This window comes from Lepisma saccharinum, chromosome 1 (assembly GCF_977018435.1).
Source record: "Lepisma saccharinum chromosome 1, izLepSacc3.1, whole genome shotgun sequence".
NCBI lineage: Eukaryota > Metazoa > Arthropoda > Insecta > Zygentoma > Lepismatidae > Lepisma > Lepisma saccharinum.
Window position 1 is genome coordinate 36,334,092 of NC_139229.1, and position 21,518 is coordinate 36,355,609.

General features: G+C 39.6%; 1 protein-coding gene across 10 annotated transcripts in view; it reads right to left on the reverse strand.

Annotated features, from left to right (window-relative positions):
- Positions 1-21,518, reverse strand: part of LOC145994569 (phosphatase and actin regulator 2) — a 535,503-nt gene that overhangs the window by 290,238 nt on the left and 223,747 nt on the right. The window contains exon 1 of one of the 10 annotated variants that reach the window (XM_083130641.1): positions 6,431-7,153. The exons of the other annotated variants lie outside the window; for them this stretch is intronic. Within the exon in view, the coding sequence (XP_082986767.1) occupies positions 6,431-6,614 (184 nt within the window). The 5' untranslated portion in view covers positions 6,615-7,153. Of the gene's footprint in view, positions 1-6,430; positions 7,154-21,518 lie in introns of those variants that run through there. 10 annotated transcript variants of the gene reach the window in all.

A 21,518-nucleotide genomic window follows, 5' to 3' on the forward strand; every position in this document is an offset into this window, starting at 1 on the left:
TTCCTTGCCCTCTCCCAAGAACCCAATAACCTCGCTTTTCCGGTTGACGCTTCAGACATCTCCCCAACAACCACAAGGATGCACGGTTATTTTTATAGAAAGTCCTCATCAAAAGTTATCTCCCAACATTCCTGGCACTTAGCTGAGTATACATCAAAGGGCTAATGATGACGAGGTGGCACAAAGGCTTGACTTCAATACAAAGGAATTGAATTTCATTTCCGGAAGATTCCATCAGATTGATACGCGAGTAGAGATTATATCGAGCCGAGATTTCGTCCGATTAGATTCGAGTTGAAAATGGCCGTCTCGATCTCGTGTCCAAATATACAGTATAAACAAGGTACACTGCGCGTCGCCACACACATTTCCACAACGTAGAGTGTCACTGACGCAAATTGCGATTTTTCTGTGTGACGCTTCGTTTTGACGCTACGAGCCCCCCAAATCGGGATTTATCCTGAATATGTAAGCAGCCACACAGCACAAGTCAACTGATACTATGGATGAACTTTGTAATTCTTACAAAAAATATATCGTCACTCTCATCCCAACGGCAGGTACGTGAAAAACTGTAGATTTTTTAGAAAAAAAACTATATTCAACGTAATAACTTTAAATGGGAAAAAAATGATAACATTTAAACCGTTCAAAATTAGAAAAATAATTCTTGCTTTTGATTGATTGGTTGATTTGGTTATTATCAGTCACTTTTCTGCCACTTTTGGCTAATCGCGACTATGACAATAAGTATGAAACTGATTAAGGGTCAATTACCAAGAACACCCATGTACAGGCAGGGATTTGAAACCGGAACACCTGGCTTCATAGCGCGCTGTTGATCGTGCCTTAATACGACAAAAATATAAACTAACAATTTGAAACATACATTTAGGTGGAAAAATTCCCAAAAGGACATACGTGCGTCTGGCATAACGGTGACGGTAGATATCCACTTGATATGTCTGAAGAAGTCTATATATTCAATGTCTTAGAAAAATCTCGAACGAGAGACTCTCACAGTTTCGTTCTTATCTTGTTTTTTGCAAGCTAGTCTCGGTTCCGGTAACGAGGATGGTCTTGGCCAGAGCGTTGACACCGTTCCACAAAAATAAAAGATCACGAATGTGAATTTCCATTCTTCCAAACCCTTTATGCGCAGCGCTACAGAAAAGGTCTGTCTACTTTTCCAAATGCCCAACTTGTCTCATATTAAGTCGTCATCGTATCGCTTTGGCCACTCGCGGCGACAAACGGGGAAAAAAGGGATGAATGATGAAATTGGCGAGCGAGATCAAAAACGAAGTATTACCCAACCATTCTTCCCTTGACTGCATGGCTCATTGTGTTAATCGATACACCCACGAAAACCACCGGTAATATATTTCAGAAATCACTGAATTCACTACGGACACTAAACACTCGTGGAGATATCTCGTACTCGAAAACTTCGACAATGAAGATGCTGCATCATTCTTGTCTCGAAATCGATACATGGTTTAAGGGTCAGGTTCAGGAAGCTGTATGAAAAGACACGTAAGTATCCCGTTTGTCACGTGTTGATGTTGAGTTTTATATTAACAACAATCGCAAAATAAATAAAATATAAAATTCAGCTTATGAGTTCTCATATATTCCACTGTATCCCATAATACTACATTTTTATAACACCGATAGTGATAACACATCCTTCTTATCAAAGTATTTATCATTACAATAAAATTGTGAATGTCATATAAAGAACGAAAGTCTCAAACGTTTCTATCTCGTTGAGTTAATAGAGAAGATGACAATGATCAGTTGCTAGGCTACGTGGTACGAAGCCGGATTGTCAAGGTTCGAGTCCTCGATACGGCATGGGTGTTGTCTTTAGCCCTACCATTAATTTTATCAGTTCTTCATTCATCCTTATCGTCGTGATAAATCCAAGGGTTATAAAAGTGACGTGAAATAATTGGAAATAGTGAATGAGCAACTTCCATACGTAAGAGTCTCCAACTTCGAAACATGTTACAATCAGCCATGGGCGTTGGCAGAAATTTTTGTTGGGACGGTAAGTCCAGTGATAAAACTTGAATAGTAGAAATAACAATAATTATCAGTATCATTATTATTATTATCCTACAATAGCAGTTATTATAACTAAAAATAAACAATTTCTTTTAAAATGTATTATTATTATATTTTGGGGGATTATTTTCTACTCGATCCTATAGATGAGTACGCCGCATATTTTTTTTTTACATTTCATACAGTTGGGGTACTGGAATGCATATTTATTCTATTATTTTATTAATTTTTACACGCCTTATTCAAGAGTGGTTATGTTGTGTGGCCCCTCACATAAAAAACTAATTTTTGGAATTCTTTGGTTTAGATGGTATAATTATGCGATGATAATTAGAACAGTATTGACTGAATGACCATCCTAATTAACACAGTTTATTATGTGATCAAATTCATGGATTTTGAGTGACTATAGACGGATGACATACGAATCAGCTCACATGTTAGAATTCAAAGTAGGTTGGTAGCCCAGTAGGTAAGATCTTTGACTTGCCACGTGCCACGGGTTCCGATATTTCATGAAGGATTTCTTTCTCAGGACTGCTCCTGCATACAGCAGCTCTGGGCTTCGCCTAGTCTCTAATAAACGTGTACCTGTAGCAACCATGGAGAGTAAAGGCGACCGGAACGTGGCCTGATCACATTACCTTCACATGCCTTCACGGTATACTGCAACGTGCAGGAGGTAGATTTAATTTTCTTAAACAGTGTATACAGTCAAGAGATTGTACGAAATCATGAAAATACGCTCTAAAATTCCGATAGTCTGATTTACATTCCTTTTTTGGTGGAAACCAGGTAATGGCAAAAATCAAGTGTCAACACACAGTCAAGGTAATTTTTCAGTAAGTTGTAGGTACTTCTGCTTACTTTTCAATAAGCCTATGGCAATTTTACCACAACGAGAGATAGAGAGAAGAGTCTCTCTCTCGCTCTCGACAGTAAAAGCAATGTTTCTGCTAAGAGAGCATCTCGGGTAACCCAAAGAACATAGAGCATGGTCCTGCCCTTAAGGTGGTGTCTGAACTTATTTCCATGTGAGGAATTCGGACAACCTTTCGGGCGAGGAACCTTTGGCAGCCACGGCTGGCTTTGTGTGACATTAATACTCGCGGCGCAGAAGGGGTCGAACGAAAGAGTAAAGGACCGATCGATGAGGGAGCGGAACTGAGAAATTCACGGCAAACTAGGGTCGAAATATTCATACGCCTAGGAACACGAACCATGCTGGACAGTGTCACGTGTGGAATGCCGATGCACAAGCTGAATACAGGAGAATGGTGGCCGAATGAATGTTGGATTCACTATCTGGCGTTCTGGGTTCAAGTCCTATCTGGCGTCTGAATTCAAGTCCCGTAAAGGGCATGCATTTCCTCCTTCAATTTCATATAATGAAATGCATTTTCTATGTATATTAAGTCGCTTTTCTGCATCTTTAGGATAACAGTAACGATTAGATGGATAATAAAAAGATACCAATGCATAAGCCAATATTCGAAACCGGAACCTTCGATGGCAAGACTGGGAAGTAGAAATAGCGACATTAACCGAGAGGATGTCGGAGACAGGTGAGTGCAGAAGGTTATATAATTTAGTACATGATTTATATTCATGTCCAGATAGTATTAGAATGATTAAATCAGGAAGACTTAGATGGGCAGGCCATGTGGCACGAATGGGAGAGGAAAGAAGATTTTACAGCATTCTTGTTGGGAAACCTGATGGTAATAGACTAGTAGGAGAAGGAAGACGAAGATGGAGGGATAATGTTGAGATGGACCTAAAGGAAATTGATAGGGATGGAAAAGGGTATAGATCTTGCTCAGGATAGGGACAGATGGAAGAGGCCTGTGTTGCTGCAGCCATAAACCTTCGGGTTTAAGAAGGCTAGAGAGTTAGTTAGTGATTGATTCACACATCTTCAACACCTTTACCCACATTTTCCCAAACTCGCAATTTTATTTCGCACAAGACCAATTTATGGGTATTTGGGGCTAATATACATTCAGAGACCCTAAAAATGAACTTTCACCACCTCCCCCCCCTCCCCGGGCGTCCGATAGAAAATTCTGGAAAAAAACCTGGAAAGGAGGATTTTGTGTTTTTCGTTCAATCAGGATAGTGGTTCGATATTCGTATCCATCAAAATAGCATTTGTTACATTGTGTTACGTTACGCAGACACACTAATATGGGCTGGTTCGAGTTCGTTCCTCAATAATAAGATTAGATATATAGATAGAGAGAAAGAGAAGAGTACAGAATGAAACAATGAAGTAGACTGCGAGAGGAACAAATTAAATTCTACGTACAGAAAAAGGATAATTACTGAAATAATACTCCTTCATTCACAATAGTTGTTCGTTTCAATTGTTGTTTTAAGACCACTTTAAGCACAGAAAGGCTAATCGGGACTGGAACGAAGCACTGTGGCACGTGCCTCCACCGGGTATCGAACCCGGTTCAAGTAGTCGTGGTTCTGATTAAATCTCCCTCATCACGACGATGACGATTGATTTGGTTTATTTTACTTCGCATGTTTACCAAAGCCGGGAACCCTGTCACCGTAGTGCGCTCTGCTAACCACTCTGCCACGGAGGTCGGCACGACGGTGAGTACTAATAATTGTAAATTAAAACATACCGGATACACATGACGCCTTGCATGCCAAGCTACGCGTCACCGTACGCTAACCGCCACAAATTTCCAATTTGCCATGTGACGATTCTTTAATTCCCGAACGTATACGGTACTCGAGAGAAATATAATAAGTCTGACACGGTAAGAAAAATAATAAGTCGGACACGGTAACAGGTAGCTGCAAAAGGTACGTTGGAATGTTGTGGAAAAGCGATCCTGTGGTTTCACTGCACGCGGTAAGAAAAGGAAGTTTAGCGGTTGACGTGCGGAGTTTCAAATATTCAAATGGGGAGCATATTGCGTGATATGAATGGTCAGTGCCATCTGTTTAGTTAATCCACGAACGTGGCAAGCTTCGAATTATTGTTGATGCATAGTACGTACATCAATAATGCATTTCTATGGGAGCTACAGTTCCAATATTTTTAAAAACAACTAACTAGCGCTAAAAATAACAAAATTGATCCTTTTGGAACCCTTCACCCTCGATACCCCCCGCTAGAAAGTGAAAATTTTGAACGGTTTATGAAGATTAGGTATGAACTTTTCTGTTATTTGATGTCTTATGGTGAAGTAATGTACCTTTGTTACCTTAGCCTGAAGTAGACCAGTCTGAAGGCTTCACGCAAGTGAATACAGCACCTGGCACGCCAACCCAAAGCAACACCACAGGAAATTTCATACCGCTTCATAAACACAACATATTTATGATAAAAGTTTATTGTAAAATAAATTTACAATTAATATTAATTACTTTATATGAAAATATATTATAATTATAAAACAAATGAAACCCGAAGTGAAAACTTACGAAACCAAAATAGAAGCGAAACTATCGACAGGCGTGTTAGGTTCGACTTTGGAAGTTGTTTTTGATGTTCGTCTAAACTTAGGAGTGCTAGGTAGGTGGCGTTATTGTTTACACGTGTTTTTTATTCGCTACTGAGTGTGTACACAACTAGTTTTTACGAATAATAACGGTGAAAGTACTCAGAGATAGGTTTATTTTTAATTACGAGGGCCATATTTTGGGTTTGATTGATTGATTTGCTTTATTTTACTTCGCTTCTTGTATACCTTTTGGCTAATTTGCGAAGATGGGGATGAGTGATGATGAAATTGATGAACTGACACTCACAATCATCCTTGCCCAGGCAAAGATTCGAACACGGGACCCCTGGACCATTCCGCCATGGGGGACCGCGGCGTCCTAAAACATTTTCCATATGACATAAAACATCGAAACCTATCGATAAAAAAATTACATAATTCTCTAAGGGGTACAGTCGATAAAGGGCACCGAAATCTGTTTAAATCGAACCAGAGCTTTTCACTGGATGATTCCCATGAGAATTACTTTTAGAAAGGGAGGGGGGGGGGGTCTGAAAGATATTTGCAGAAGGTATTGATTTTCAGAAACTTAAATTCGATGTACCGACAGGACTGTTACAGTATACGGCATCACCAATTCATCATATACTTAATAAAGTGCTCCAGATTCGATTTTTTACATGTGCGCATGTGATTGAAACACTTTTGAGGTCCAATAATCACAGATCACGGGAATTAGTTTCATGTTTACTGTTATACTGTATATTACTATTCAAGAATGAGTCCTTAGAATATTATAATTTATGTTATATCACAACCAAATTCGTTACATCAAAAGTATGAAACAAGAAGATTACTTAATTCCTAAGATTGATCAAAGAAATTCTACTCACAAACAATGGTGGTAGCGCTCCTACCAGGTGGTCCATGGAGAAAATCCGTAAGCGACAGGGAAGATGCAATTATCTGCCTTTTCTCCTCGAAATTCAGGTAGTCAAGGCTATGGGTTCTTTGGGGTGGAGTCTTCACTCCGTTCCCGGGGGGCACGAGGCACACCCCGCTCACGCGAACAGACATTGTTGCCAATCAGCCGGCACCTCTCACCACCACACAGACACCACAAACACTATCACAGGCTAGAGTGTTGGTCTCTCTCCCTATAAGGAGAAGAGATGCTTCAATGGCTTCCAGGAACCGCCAAAGGCCCATTTCCTAAAGGCCCGAAACGATTCCCTTTGCCCACATCACCATACAGAATGCAATGCCACAAAATTGTCCACCGATCTTCATTCCACAGCAGCACACGCTAAAAAACAAAAACTTTGAAAAAGCACGCACATTCACAAACGCGAACACAATGCACAGAACACAAGCGTCTTCCCACTTGGACACGGGAAGAACTCCAAACGAAAATCCTCCGTCACCGAAAAGAGCGTAAGGTGTGTGTTCTTCTGAGCAACGCTTTGCTGACCGACTCAGATACTCATTATTGCTGGAAATGTTTCCGCACTTGTATCCATTAGACTGAGCGCAAAGCTACGAGAACACAGGCGACGACAAGAATGGCACTATCCTTCCCTCGCCAGCACAAGTCCTCAACTCGCTTCCCCCCCAGTCCACCACGGACAACCAAGCCCGCGTAACTTTGACGAGGCCTCGAACTGCGCATGCGCCAAGAGGGGAGAAAGAATTGAGCCTACCTGAATGACAATCAGCAGAGTGGAATGCTCACAAAAGTAGGAGGGGGGGAGGGATACTATAAACTGGTGGGAGGGAGGGCATTTTCCACTGTGGTATGTCGGCCCGCGTGTGTTTGGGCGCTCCGGGCCAGTGGTCGTGAAAGATAGTCACGATACCCCTTGCCGCGGATTGGAGCGGTTAGGTCCGCAGCAAGTGTTGGACAATGCAGCCGCAATGGGATATTTTTGCTTCATCGTTGGCGAAGTGGTAGCACGCTGCTTGCTACACAATGACAACGAAAATACTTCAGTCAAGAGCTCGCCTTTCTTATTATATGGCGAGCTTAAATATAATCGTGAAAATAACAGTAAAAAGATGAAGTAACAGGAAAAGAACAAATGCAGAACGCTTCCTAGCCAATGACAGGCTCCTGCAAGCGACCATTTGGCGATTAGCTGCCTGCTGTCATTAAATCCACACCTGCATTCCAACCTCTCTTTCTTTAAGTTATCGATAACGTCAGATAACGCAGATAAAACATGACTAAAGCTGACGTCAAGATCATCCGAAAATTAAGCAGCTTTCCTGAAAGCTTTACAAAGATTCCCATGGATTCAACGATTATCTTATAACTTCTCACAGAAACCAATACTGTAAACTATGATACGACTGAAATTCTCTCTGTCTATGATGCTTATCGCAAGGCTAAAAAAATGGTTGATGAGATTTATTTTATTTTATTTCGCTTTTCGGCCACCTTTGGCTAATCGCGAAGGATGAAAATTGATGAAGGGCACTGACAAAAATATCCCATGCCAGGGTTTCGAACTATAGCTCCTCTGCACTGGAGAAAAATTGCTATAACATGAGGCATAAAATGAAATATATAAAATGTGGTAAACATATTTAAAAATATAACCAACTATGTGTCAAAACCTACAACTGAAATTGTATAACATTGTTAGATCAAATACTGTATGAGTTAATTATATTTATTTTTATTATAAAGTATATAAAGAAGTAAAAATTATGTTAGCCAGGGCCTTCGCATATATACAGAGTGTCCACATAAAACCTCCCTGATTTCAAATTACAGTTGTAGGAAAACTATTCGACACAGAGCCTTAAGATTTGCGCAACCTATATGTTTGTTGTTTCTTCATCCATCTCATCACCATTCATGCTCATCTTCGTGATTTGCCAAAAGTGGCAGAAAAGCGAAGTAAAATAAACTAAATCAATCAATCACGAACATCCCTCATTATACATAGGCTATGTATAATTCAAAACTATTTGCAAGAACAACTAGGTTTTTTTTTTTGCCTAAGTAGTAAAGAAATCTTATTTTAAATGTAAGTTTCCCAATAAACTCTCACTTCCAGCCCCTCTACCCCCGCCGCATGCCTACAGAGAGAATTGTGTTTGTATTCTTGAAATTTAAGCGGCGGTTTTCTGCCCCTCTTGGCTAATCGCGACGATGAGGATGAGTGATATGGTGAAACTGATGAAGGAACACTCACAATGTACTATATTCATGCCCAGGCCGGGAATCGAACACGGGGCTCATGACGTTGTGGCGCACTGTGCTAACCCCTCGGCCAATAAGGTCGACCCTGTAGAGAGGAAAGAACACTTTCACGTACAGGATCAAGAACGCGCCTCAGTTTTTCATCTCACGATAAAACACATGAGTTAGGCCATTACCACCACCAAATCATACTTTAATAATGCTGAAAAAAACACCCGTTATCTCTTAATATATAAAAATGGATGTGTGTGTATATACAGGGAGGTTATTTCAGTCGTTCACCGCCAGCGTGGCGGCCGGTCGGCGGACTCTTCATGCAACAGGTCCCGGCAAATTGCGTTCAGGAAGTCCGTAACAGAAACCGCTTGTTTTCTAATGTTTCCACTTTTCACAATTACAGTTACAATTACAATTGAAATAAGCACGTACCTTGTCGCAAGGATGCTGGAAAAGGTGTCCTCCCACATACAAATATTTCTGGCACCTTATTTCTGACATCTAATCTTAGATTAGACATCGCTACTTAACCTCAGTTGACAGAAAGGAAGACAGCATCCCGGCGCATAAAGCAAACCGAAAGCGTAAAATGATATTTAAAAGTAATAATAATGATGATCACTAACCTCCTGTGTTATAAGAGATGTTGAAAATGACCTACTTCAACAGCAATACAACACGTTTCTTAGGTTCAAGAGATCCTGTGTCTCGTAATTGCCTGACCACTTTTCTGCAAGAATTCGTTTTCACGTAATTATCGTACATAAAAACTCTCTGTTCAAGACTATATTTGTTTAACGACATAAGTAATGAATGAATAACAATTAACACACAATAAAGCACTGGCCATGAGTAGCACATTACAATAACACAGTATAAGCAACACGCGTACTGTTGAACGCAAACAGAATTGAACATGAACGAACACTGACGTCTGGTAGCCGACAGTGTTGCTAACCATTTTTCAGCAATGTCCCTACAGACGTAGTCAAAATGTCCCTACAACTGACCAAATGTCCCTACGCCAAGTAAAGTAACTAAAAAAACAACACCTCATTAGCATGCAAAACAGAAGATAAAATATACACATTTACTTACCAAATCTTTCTGCTCGGTGCTTCCACAATTAATGAAGGAGCGAATTTACAATACATGACCCCTCCCCGATTTTTGTAATATTTTGCATACTCACTAATTGAGGCCTCCTAATCACGAATTTCAAGTTAAGATTTGGGGGGTCACGTGTAGAAATTGCAAAATAAGTGACATTGAGTGGTCCGCGATCGGCACGATTGCTTATTATTTACCGGAAGATTTTGTGTTTCCAATACTTAAAAAACGAAATATACATTCCTGATATTACTACGACCCCAAATTTTAACTATGTTTGCCTATCCTAACCTAACCTAACCGTACCTGAATGGTTCGTGGGGCTATCCGTCAATGGTTTGTTGGGCTACCCGTGCATGTTTTTTTCGAGCCCAAATTTTAACTATGTTTGCCTAACCTAACTTAACCTAAACTTACCGAGAATGGTCAGTGGGGCTATTCCTGAATGGTTTTGCGGTAATTGTGATTACGAACCGATAAAAAATATTATTTTCGTAGCACTTTAACGGGAAACGTTCATCATCGAAGACGCTATTTTCGTATCCTGCAATTTTATGATTGATGTACTGTTGCCAAATTTACCTGTAATCAAATCAGTTCTTCTACATCGTGATTGTCGCTGTCACATGTAAGCACGTTCTTTGGGCAATATACTGAAATCCATAAGTTTATTAATTAGCCCACAGCCATCCTCCTGCACACTCCACCTAACAATCTGTACAACATTAACAACTTTTTTACTGTTCTCTTCCGCCATTCTTACACGATCCATGCTCTCCAAGTATGAAATCAACAGTGTGGCAACGCTGTAGACAGCGTAACTAATTGTAATTTGTTCATATCAACAAATATGGCTACCATACTTGTATACGGAGAATCATTGCAAGAATTGAAAAGCTTATTTTACAACTTCTACACGTTAATGAACATTTTTCCCCCTCACCCCAACATGTTAATTTGAGATAAATCATCACGAATAATTATTTCGTGAGTATAAGACGTAGCATAGAAATTACAGAAGGGTCCGGTATTGTAAATTCTTGCCTTAATGAATCATAGGGTTGTGCGGGACAGAATTTTTTGGGTCGGGACGGGATCGGGACGGTAATTTTTTTAAATCCCGACATTCGGGACTGAAAAATTTGCAATTTCCCGACCAAGTCGGAAAATTTTCTGGACGGGAAATGTTCGAAATTTCCCGAAGCACTGGAAATCTCGAATTTTACAAGTCATTTTCACTTTAAGTGATTGTTTTTGCATTTCTAGAATAAAAACTTACAACTTTCGATAAGTTCCAGAAACTTACAAGGCAGAAAACGTCGAGAATTAACGACTTTTTAAAGTAAAGAATCCAGCACACCCCTAATGAATAATGTTGAGTCGTTTACTGTTGATTATGTTATTTGAAGTCATACATACTGCTGCTGTGAAGAGATAGATGTTGGTTGGTGATGCTGTATTTCCTGCATTCTTTAACAATTTTGGTCCCATTTTATTTCCCTTTTTTGTTTTTGTATCACTTAACATTGAAAATATTCTTTCCGTTTCCGCGTTAGAATGCGGCAATGTTAGCACTATTTTCGCGAGAGTGGAAATGTTTTCAAAAAGGAACTTGCCTTGAAAGTTTTTGGTAACCGATAACATGTTCCAAAATTCTGATGGAGATCTGTTAGTTAGTTCTTTTTTCTCCTCCTCGCTAAAGTATCCAGATAAACAAATTCATAAAATGTAATTTACCAAGATTGAAAAAAGTACCTACGTTTTCCCTCATTTGGCAAAATCTGTCCCTACGTTCCTACGCGGGCGAAATTTAGTGAAAAGTCCCTATGCGTAGGGACATGTCCCTACGGTTGGCATCACTGCCGACACGTGCAGTATGAAGCGCCCTCTCGCGGCTGACAACTCACCCAACCTCCGATAAGCTGCCGGCGCTGTCGCGACAACTGTGGATAAAGTAGCGATGACTAATCTAAGATTAGATGTCAGAAATAATGTGCCAGAAATATTTGTAATTGCGAGGACACCTTTTCCAGCATCCTTGCGACAAGGTACGTGCTTATTTCAATTGTAATTGTAACTGTAATTGTGAAAAGTGGAAACATTAGAAAACAAGCGGTTTCTGTTACGGACTTCCTGTAATGCAATTTGCCGGGACCTGTTGCATGAAGAGTCCGCTGAACGGCCGCCACGCTGGCGGTGAACGACTGAAATAACCTCCCTGTATGTATGTTTGTTCCAGCATGACTCTCGAACGCCTGGAAAAATTTCAACCAAACTTGTTACAACTATGTATAATCTGGAAAGAAATACTGTGGGGGTAAGACACCCCTGGCACATCTAGGGGTGGGGTGGAAAGGGGTGACGTAAAAATAATCGAAAACGACTGATATTAGTGTGGAATCCATAGTTTTCGGAGTCGCTAAGCTAATTGGTGACATTCATGATGACGAGAGAGAGAGAGAGAGAGAGAGAGACACACTTGCTTTCTCGATCACGGGGGCAGTCTATTAAGTACTGCGGGGTGGATTTAAGATCGCCATGTCTCTCCCACGGACAACTTTAATATATAGAAGATTAGGATAAATAAATACCCGGGCAACGTCGGGTAATCAGCTAGTATCTTATACGAGGCAAGATATACACCCTTAATATCCTCTCTTCCTATCGTGAGTGAAACAATGAACTCACCCCGGGCTGCAATAGTCCCACTTACCCTTGCTCACTTGTTCGTTGAAAGGACCGCATGCGTTATGTCAACTCATCCCCTTCTAGGCAAGTCCGTGCACCTTGCAACCGTTTAGTGTTGTCCACGGGACGAGACGGGAAAGGCTTTTAAAAATTCGAGACGATACGAGATTGACCATGTGTCATGAGACAAACGAATATTTTCGAGACGAGACAGCATTTCCACGAGACGAGACAGGCCAAAGTCTCGTCTCGTGGGCAACACTACAACCGTTCAGTGAGAACGAGACAGTTTACTTATATCCTCTTGCAGGCTCGTGTCTGGAAAGATATTTCGGAGAGAGGGGGGGGGGGGGGGGTCCGAACTAAGTGTCTCGGAAATACTACTAGTAATAACATAAACGTTTAAATTAATATGCTAATATAATTTAAAGGTCTATTCATAATAATGTTAATTAATACATTGTTATAATTACATGAATACGTAAAAAAAACTGTATAAGACCAGAGATATAACAGAACGTGTTCATTATGTAGCTTGTGTGTAATTAAGATCACCAAAATTTTTATAAAAAAACAACTGCCTTGGCAAGGAGATTAATGTAAAAAAGATAAATGATTGAATATTTATTGAATAACGAAAAAGGCTGTTAGATCCAATTGACGAAAAGTAAAGTTCCTGATTAATATTTTATGCATATTATAATAAATATTAGTGTGCACAAATCTTCTTTGGTACTAGCATTCAAAAACCATATGAGCCCAATTTAATCCTTGGCTTCCGGATCCTCTGAACACCCCCTAAATACGTACATGTTTTCTTGCTACCTCCCCGTGGAGGCACACTTCTGGGGGTTAATGGTTCGTATCCCACTTTAAGCTGTAGGTCCAGTCCTGGCCTGAGTATAAAGTGCCAAACTTTTTTTTTTGCTATGAGTGGTAATTTATAGCCTGTGCTATAACATTCAGGTTAAAATTTAGTTTTGATGGGTACTTAGCTTTGAAACGAGGCGTCAAATATAAAAATGTTATGAATAAAAAGTTGTTTTTCATAATGTCTTCTATGATATGAACGCTTGTGCTGCTTATGTTATTTACACTGTATACTGCATTCCGAGACTGGAGACGATACGAATGTTTACCTCGAGATGGGAACGAGATAGGCATTTAGAACTGGAGACGAGATCGAGAACAATACAGGCAGTTACAATTCGAAACAGCCAAGTCTAGTTTCGTATAGATGCCAACCCTATACAGAAATAACATCTTGTTTTTGTTGCTAGAAGTCACACGTTCGAATACATGACGAAGGAGTATGTTTGAGAGAACGACACAAATGTTTACAACGAGAGATAGGCATTTACAAGTAGTGGCAAGACTAAGAACAAGACGTGCATTTACAACTAGAGTCTGCCTCATCTCGTCTAGATACCAACCCCTACACAGAATTCTTGTTTTGGTGCCAGATATGATTTCAGCCGGTGAAAAACTCACAAAACAAACAAAATGTTGTGATATCCAGAAAGCAAGAGGAACGTAAATGAGATAGGACAGCATAGTGACTGGCACTTGTATTGGGAACTTCAGATCTCCCAGGTCTAATATGCTCCCCTCCCAGCACAAAGCTTCTCCTTCTTGATTCTTTACAAATCATGCCACCCTCTTCCTTCCCCATACCACTTCCTTTGTGTTATTGTTGTTCGGCATCCCCTGCACTTACAATCCCCTTTTATTCCACGCTTCCTTTTCACCGACACCATTCTCCCACGCATGCATCCCCCTACGAACATTTGTGTGTTGATTCCCTTGGCTGTACACCCACAACCCTTGTTCAGTTTTCATCATGTTAACGGTATTTGTGAGTGCGGCATGTGTGTATATGTACTATATATTAGAGTACTGCATGTGGCCACTTTCGCTCGCTCGTACTCGCTCGAGTCTCTTCTGCACCCTCGAGCGTGATATGATCGAGAGAATACAATCAATTATTTTAATGTGACAATATTCGTAGACACATATATTAAAATATCCGCTTAGTAGTTTCAGTCCACAATCATATATTCCATTTTTAGATTATATCACTATGTATTCGTAAGATAGACTAAATTCCATTTTAGCATGGATATCATAATGATGACTATGTTCACTTAAGTTTCAATTTCACTGCGTCATTCACTTCACGGTCCTTATTTGAAGGCTCACTACCACAGACAAATTACGGTTATACATGTACTACCGGACTTCGAGTGCATGCCGCTCAATTTCCCTTTTTGAGAGCTTATTCGCTCGAGAGAAGTAGCTCTCAATTCGTCCATACGAACTATTTGGCGCTCGAGCGAAATCTTCTCCCAGCAAAAACACTATTTTAGATAGTGGTGTAATATCTGTAGACTGACATTCACAGATATTTGGCAAGTGCACGAGTAGTTCTAGTCGCCTTGGTGGCGATTCACGATCCATGGGCATTCCTTTGTGACTCATGAATTTCACCAATCATCCTCATCGTCGCTTAAAAAGGTACAAAAGAGACGTTAAGTAACAAAAGAAATAGGGATGACAACGAGATGAGATTTGGTAAACACACGTCTCGTTCTCGTCTCCCTCCTGTCCCTATATAGTCTCGAAATAGATAGTATAAGCAACAGCTACATTTGTTATATAGCACTTTTCTGCCACTTTTGGTTAATCGCGAAGATGAGGATGAGTAATGATATGAAGCTGATGAAGGGACACTCACAAAAAAAACCAAAAAAACACTATGTCCACGCCGGAATTCGAACAATTCCGCCACGGAAGTCGGCTTGAAAGCTACCTGTGTTTTCTTTGAAGATCACAAATTATTCTCTAGAAACAAACATATTTTCATAGTTCCACATCTTGAAGTTGAGTGAATTTTCATAAGACCATCACATAGACATCTCGGGTTCGATTCTGAGTAAGGTAAATCTCACAGTTGGCTTTGGCTTTAAATTTCGGCGAGCACCTGTGCGAATTTGGAGTTATGTAAGCAAACTCTGCCGATTACGTTATACCTCCCTCCCCCTCATCTTGTGAGCACCATCACTTTCAGGATGGAGGAGCGTTCTGCCCAGCAGAATCTTCGTTTTATCTCCAGATCTTCCCTAGATCAATAAACCAGCATCAAGAAAATGAGGATCCCATGCATGAGAGGAAGAGAGTAACACATTTTCCTTAGGAAAGATATTTAAATTAAGCTTGAATAACGGGCGGTAGTAAAACCCATTGGTTTGATGGGCCGCCCCTTCCACAACCTTAGTTCCAGTTGGTTTTGATGCTCTTCTGCATAGCATCATTTCCATCGTCTGAACATAATGTTCCAGTGTTGAAAACTGACGAGCAGGCAATCACAAAACAAGGGATACGAAAATAGCAGAAACACAACACACTATGCTTCACTGTGTTCAGAGCAAATTAATTCCCTTATTCGGCTAAAATAGTTAACATAGTTTCAATTTTTGATCGAGATTTCCTGTATGTTTCTTCGCATAAACAGAACAAGTAGCGGCCAGTGGCGGATCCATAAGTTACAGCTGGGAGGGGCGAATTTCAATCTGGTATCTCACCTCATTGAGAATCAATTCTAAACTACACTCGCAATGTTATACCATACTGTAAACAGGGACAAAGTTCTAGATTATTGTTTTTAAAAAATAGGGGTCCAGGGCTGGAATATATGGTTATTGTTGTGTGTCGTTATAATTTATGCCATTGTCATAGTAAAATGACGAGTAAAGTGAAAAAAACAAAGAAAACAAACAAAACTCTCTCAAGGGTTCTCGGGATCCGTCCCCATTTGATGCATATTGCATAGTGGTTTGGATCCAAACTTAAGCTGTAGGTCCATTTCCGGTTTGATCATAAAGTCGACTTAAATCAAACTCTAGAAAATAGTCTCGAGACTGTTAAACTTGGTGCTAAAAGACAACATTTGAGTTTTCAAAAATATTAGGCATAATAATATATCCAAAAACCTAGGAGGTGGGATGGACGATCCACCCGTGGATTCGCGTCTGGTCACGGATAATACGAGATGCACTAAAGTATTTAAAGGAATACATCCACCTAAGTATTTAAAGGAGCTCTCAGACCGATGTGGCAAACGACAAGCAACAGTTGTAACTTGGAAACGGACCTTCAGAATTAAATGCAACTTTTCGTACAAGAATGATGCGACAAGCCGCACGTGTCGCTTGCGTCCTTCGTACTGGATCATTTTTCTAAGGTAGCTTTCAAACCGAAGCGACACGAAACTATCGACACGTGGGTTTTCATACCGAAGAGACAGGCAACAAATCCTTCAGACTATAATCAAGCATTCACGGTGCATGTGCGAACAACCGATCGAGGCGTCACTACGCACGGTATTTCCGTGTTTATGTCCAGAATTGGATATTTTCTTCACTTTCGCTTCCAATGTATGATATTGTCACGATCAGTCGCAATTTAAAATATTAGTTTAAAAACACAGTGAAAATATAATTTTAGGTATATTTGGCAGAAAAGTGTGCTAAATTAACTCGAATTTTAGGGGAAAAAACACCGAAAAAACAGTCCAGTCCGAGCGATCAAGGACTCGTGGGTTTGGCGGAGATTGAGTGCTCACCTACCGTCACACTGGAGCCGGAACATCGGTATTTGTCGCGAGAGCACTGGAAAGAATAGAACTTCCTCAAAAATCATTTCCAATGTCACGATCAGGCGCATATCATGTGACGAACAACTTAAAGTACCAGTTTAAAAACATAGTGAAGGTATAACTTTAGGTGTATTTGGAATAAAAGTGTGCTAAATTAACGCAAAGTGAAAAAAAATCGAGGTCCCAACCCATGGCACAAGAGAGCTGTGATTCACGGGGTGTAATTGTTGGAATTTACAACTTGACGTTTGGAACCTGGAGAAGAGATTGTGAAGATTCTAACAGATTACCAGAATCAACAATTTCTCCGACTCGAAAGCAATTTCCTCGGCATGCAATCTTGTGAAGCAAGCGTAAGTCCACGAAAACTTTGCTACGCCATTTTTCTTCTCCCTTAAAAGAATACGGACCCTTAACTCAACCTTGGCGAACTCGTGATGCAAACACGGTCTCTCCAAACCCGTGTGAATAATGGTTCGTACGTGCTACGCAACGCTGAAATGCTCAAAACAAGCAATTCATAAATATTGAAACGTTTCGCGGGCGTCAGGCAACGAGAAAGTCAATTAACAAGTACCGAAGACGTTAATTGCATTCACAACCACTTTACGTAAGGTTGTCGAAAAAAATAGAAAGGAACATTGTTTAAGTCACGTTAGTTTCTGATTAACAAGTGTAAAGTAACAACTACCTTCATAACAAGAACACAACTGGATTCTAATCACGTACATTATTTAACGTCGCAACTTGTATTAGGATTTAAATCATGAATCTTTCCGCACGGTATTATTTGATGAGAAAAAGCGAAAGAAACTTATCGCCACGTTATGTTTAGAAGTTGTACACATCAATTAGATTGACACTGACGTTTCTGGTTCAAAATGAAGGCTGGTTTCTTACCTAGAGTTCCGAAATATTTTTAGAAGCTAGCAAACAGGTTTCGAGCGTGATGGAAGTGTGTAACGTTTCTGTGGTAGCATCAGATGGGGATAACATCTCAGAAGTTAGGATTTAGATGTGGCAAGTTGCAAAACGACTGTTATTTGCAGATTGGCACCTAAATGAATTAATCAAGTCTAGGGCTGAAACGATACCCTTACCGATACTCTTAACGATTCCCACAGATACCGATGATTGAAAATTGTAGCAATCAAAAGTTGTTCAAATATTGATTATTATTAGAGGGGTGAGTAATCCATTCCAATTATAAGCATCCTTTTGCCAGAGTTTTGCTCTAAAATGTCCATAAACAATATGTAATCACAAAATCAGGGTGGCCACTCTAGGACTATGATAAAATTCAAGTATAATTCCAGGTTTTCAAGGCAAATTTTCAAAAAATTCGATGTGGAAATGGTTAAAACTTATAATGAAGTCGTAGCAAATGATCCAAGCTTTGATATAAACTGCCTGTCACTTCAATCATTCAAAAGAGCCTTATTGGGTCAGTGGAGAAAGGAGTGAGGGGTTCGTCTGTATAGTAATTAGTGAAACAATTTATGTCATGCACAAAATGTATGTATGTCTCAATTGAACAATGTTCTGTGGAATCATTTGTTTAATAAATAAATAAAAATTCAAGGGGACGTGTTGATGTTTTCTTTCCTCTCCTCACCCCCTTCCCTACACAAATAAATTAATAATATAAAGGGTCCATGTGATTCCAATGTATCCAAAAATTCTAATTCCATTGAATTAAACGTTATACATATTTAAAATATTTAATTTAAGGTGTGGAGTTTAAATTTTTCATTTCGCATACTCAGACTCGAAATACATCTGCAAACACAAGTCACAAATGTTACGAGATATACTAATCTACGAAAAATTGTTAATTCAATTGTATAAGAATTTCAAACTCAAATTTAACTAAGATACGTATTGATACGTATCTTATCTTCTTTCGTCTTTCTGTTCTGGAACGGGCACTAACAGGCATTGAGAGAATTCTGTTTTATTTTCAGCGCAGATTTCTTATCCTTCCTCGATAAAAAATAAAAGTTAAACTGTGAAAAACTTGCCTCAGGACACTTATAATTATGTATAAATTCAATGGGATTTGGATTAATAAAAGTTGAAATTTTTCATGTCTACGGAGAAAAATTCACGCAGTATTCCCGGAGCCAATAATTCACGTAGAATTCCCGGAATTCATAGTGAGTAGCCACCCTGAAAATACAGTTTTACAAATAATATTTGTACAAAATCAATGAAAACTTCGAATTTTGTGTAAGCTTAATGATAATTCGACTTCCCTAAAGCGTCTTGTGGCATTTTTGTGGACAATGCGAACGACCAAAACGCCGGAAGAGTATCGGTCAGTATCGGTAAATAAGATCCAACCGATAATTTCCGATACCGATACATTGACATCGGTATCGGCTGAGCACTAATCAAGTTACTTTCCTTGGCGACTGTGTAATCCCAAATGCTCTTATCTCAAAATTATTTGACAATGGGTAATTTAATTTATATCTCTGTTCAGTTTTATTCCTCGCGACTCTGAGAGCTAATTAACACTACGGAATTCAACAGAGAATAACCAGAAAAAATCTCATACCTCGGACTCGAATCCACACCCTCTAACTTGCTAGCGCTGATCATTTTCTCTTCCCACTGCCGAGCATTGGCGATTTCCATTAATATCGGCAAAAAATTAATATCGATCCACTGCTATTACAGGGTGTCTACAAAAATAAATCCAAAATCCTTGACTTTTCATAACCTTTTTTGCGTTTTTGCTAACCTTTATCTATCCCACCCGCACTTAGGTAAAGTTGGAAATTAGCAATTAAGAAAATAAATAGCTATTTATTTAATGAAAAAGCACATACCAAAATGGTAGTTAAGATTAAACTGAAGGCGTACTTAAGAGATATAAAGTAACTTGCTTTTATCTGACTTCATTTGGCAGGTTAGCGAAGCTCTGGCATCTAGACTCACAGCCAGTATAGTCTTAAGAAGGGCTTGTGTTGTCGTCCCTATATATTTGTGATTTGAACCGGCCGGGGATCGAAAGCGGGACCTTTAGCATGGTAGTCACACGCATTACCGACTGAAAAATAACTGACTTAACGAAACAAGTTTGGTTCCACTATTAAAACTTGTTTCCATGTTTAATAAAACATTCAAATGCTGACCAAGGCAAAATTTATTGTATAAAAAATAAACTAAAAACGTAACGTTTCCACCCTCTAACAGGGTCTTCTTCAGACAAAGATTCACAATAAATTGATTGACAACTTATTGTAAATCTTTTTCTGAAGAAGACCCCTGTTAGAGGGTGGAAACGTTACCCTTTTTTTATATACAATAAATTTTGCCTTGGTCAGCATTTAAATGTTTTATTAAAGTTTTTGTTAGTCTTTTGGGTAACCATAAGCAAATGAACAAATATGTAAGATTACTAAATTAATTTTGTCCAAGGGAATAATGACATGTTTGTCGTCTTTTAAACACAAATTTCTGTACTAGGAACTATTTTTGGTTAATCCAAACAAACTTCCTTTTCTGTGCTAAAATGGTAAAGTATGCACGGGCATGACAAAAACATTATGCAAACAATTTCCATGTATTTTCACTTTCATAGCAGAAACTCCAACCTCAGTAATGGCCAACGATATTCATTAAATAATAACCCCCCCCCCAAAAAAAAAAACAATCATCTTCAGGCGAACAAAAATTGTTTAGAAGTAATTCAAAAACGATTTCCGATCCATGAACACTTTTCTCCTCCTCTTCTCTCTCTATTTCCTTTTCATTCTACGTCACGGAGCGCGCCGCGTAGAGAATAGCGCGGCTTTATCGCAGATGCACAACGAACAAAATCCATAACCGCATTGGGCTGCGAAGAATTCGTTTCTATAGCAACACTCGCGATAACCCGAACGTGTAAATTAGGACCAGCTCGCGCTTCCCGTGCACGTATCAATGCGCGTCCGCAGCCACGCCGAGAGCAATTACAGTCGGTAAACAGTTCGCGGGAAACTGTTGGAATCAATGAAAACTTTCGCCTGACAACTCCATGACAATTTCTGCAAAAAAAGTAATGTTTCTGGTGAACTCATCCACTTCTCGCAAAGGATTTGTGTTTGTGCGATGCTTTTATGCCACTTTTTGGGGGTTATATCGACGATGAGGATGAATGATGCTTAAATTTATGAAGAGGGACGCTCAAAAAGAAAAATCCATGCTGAGGACAGGACTCGAATTGGGAGCCCTAAGTAGTGAGTACGTGAGTAGATAACTTCGTGCGATCTGATACTGGGGTGGAACGTTTCCCTAAGGAAGATTTCAGACCAACGCGACACATGTCGCCTAGGAA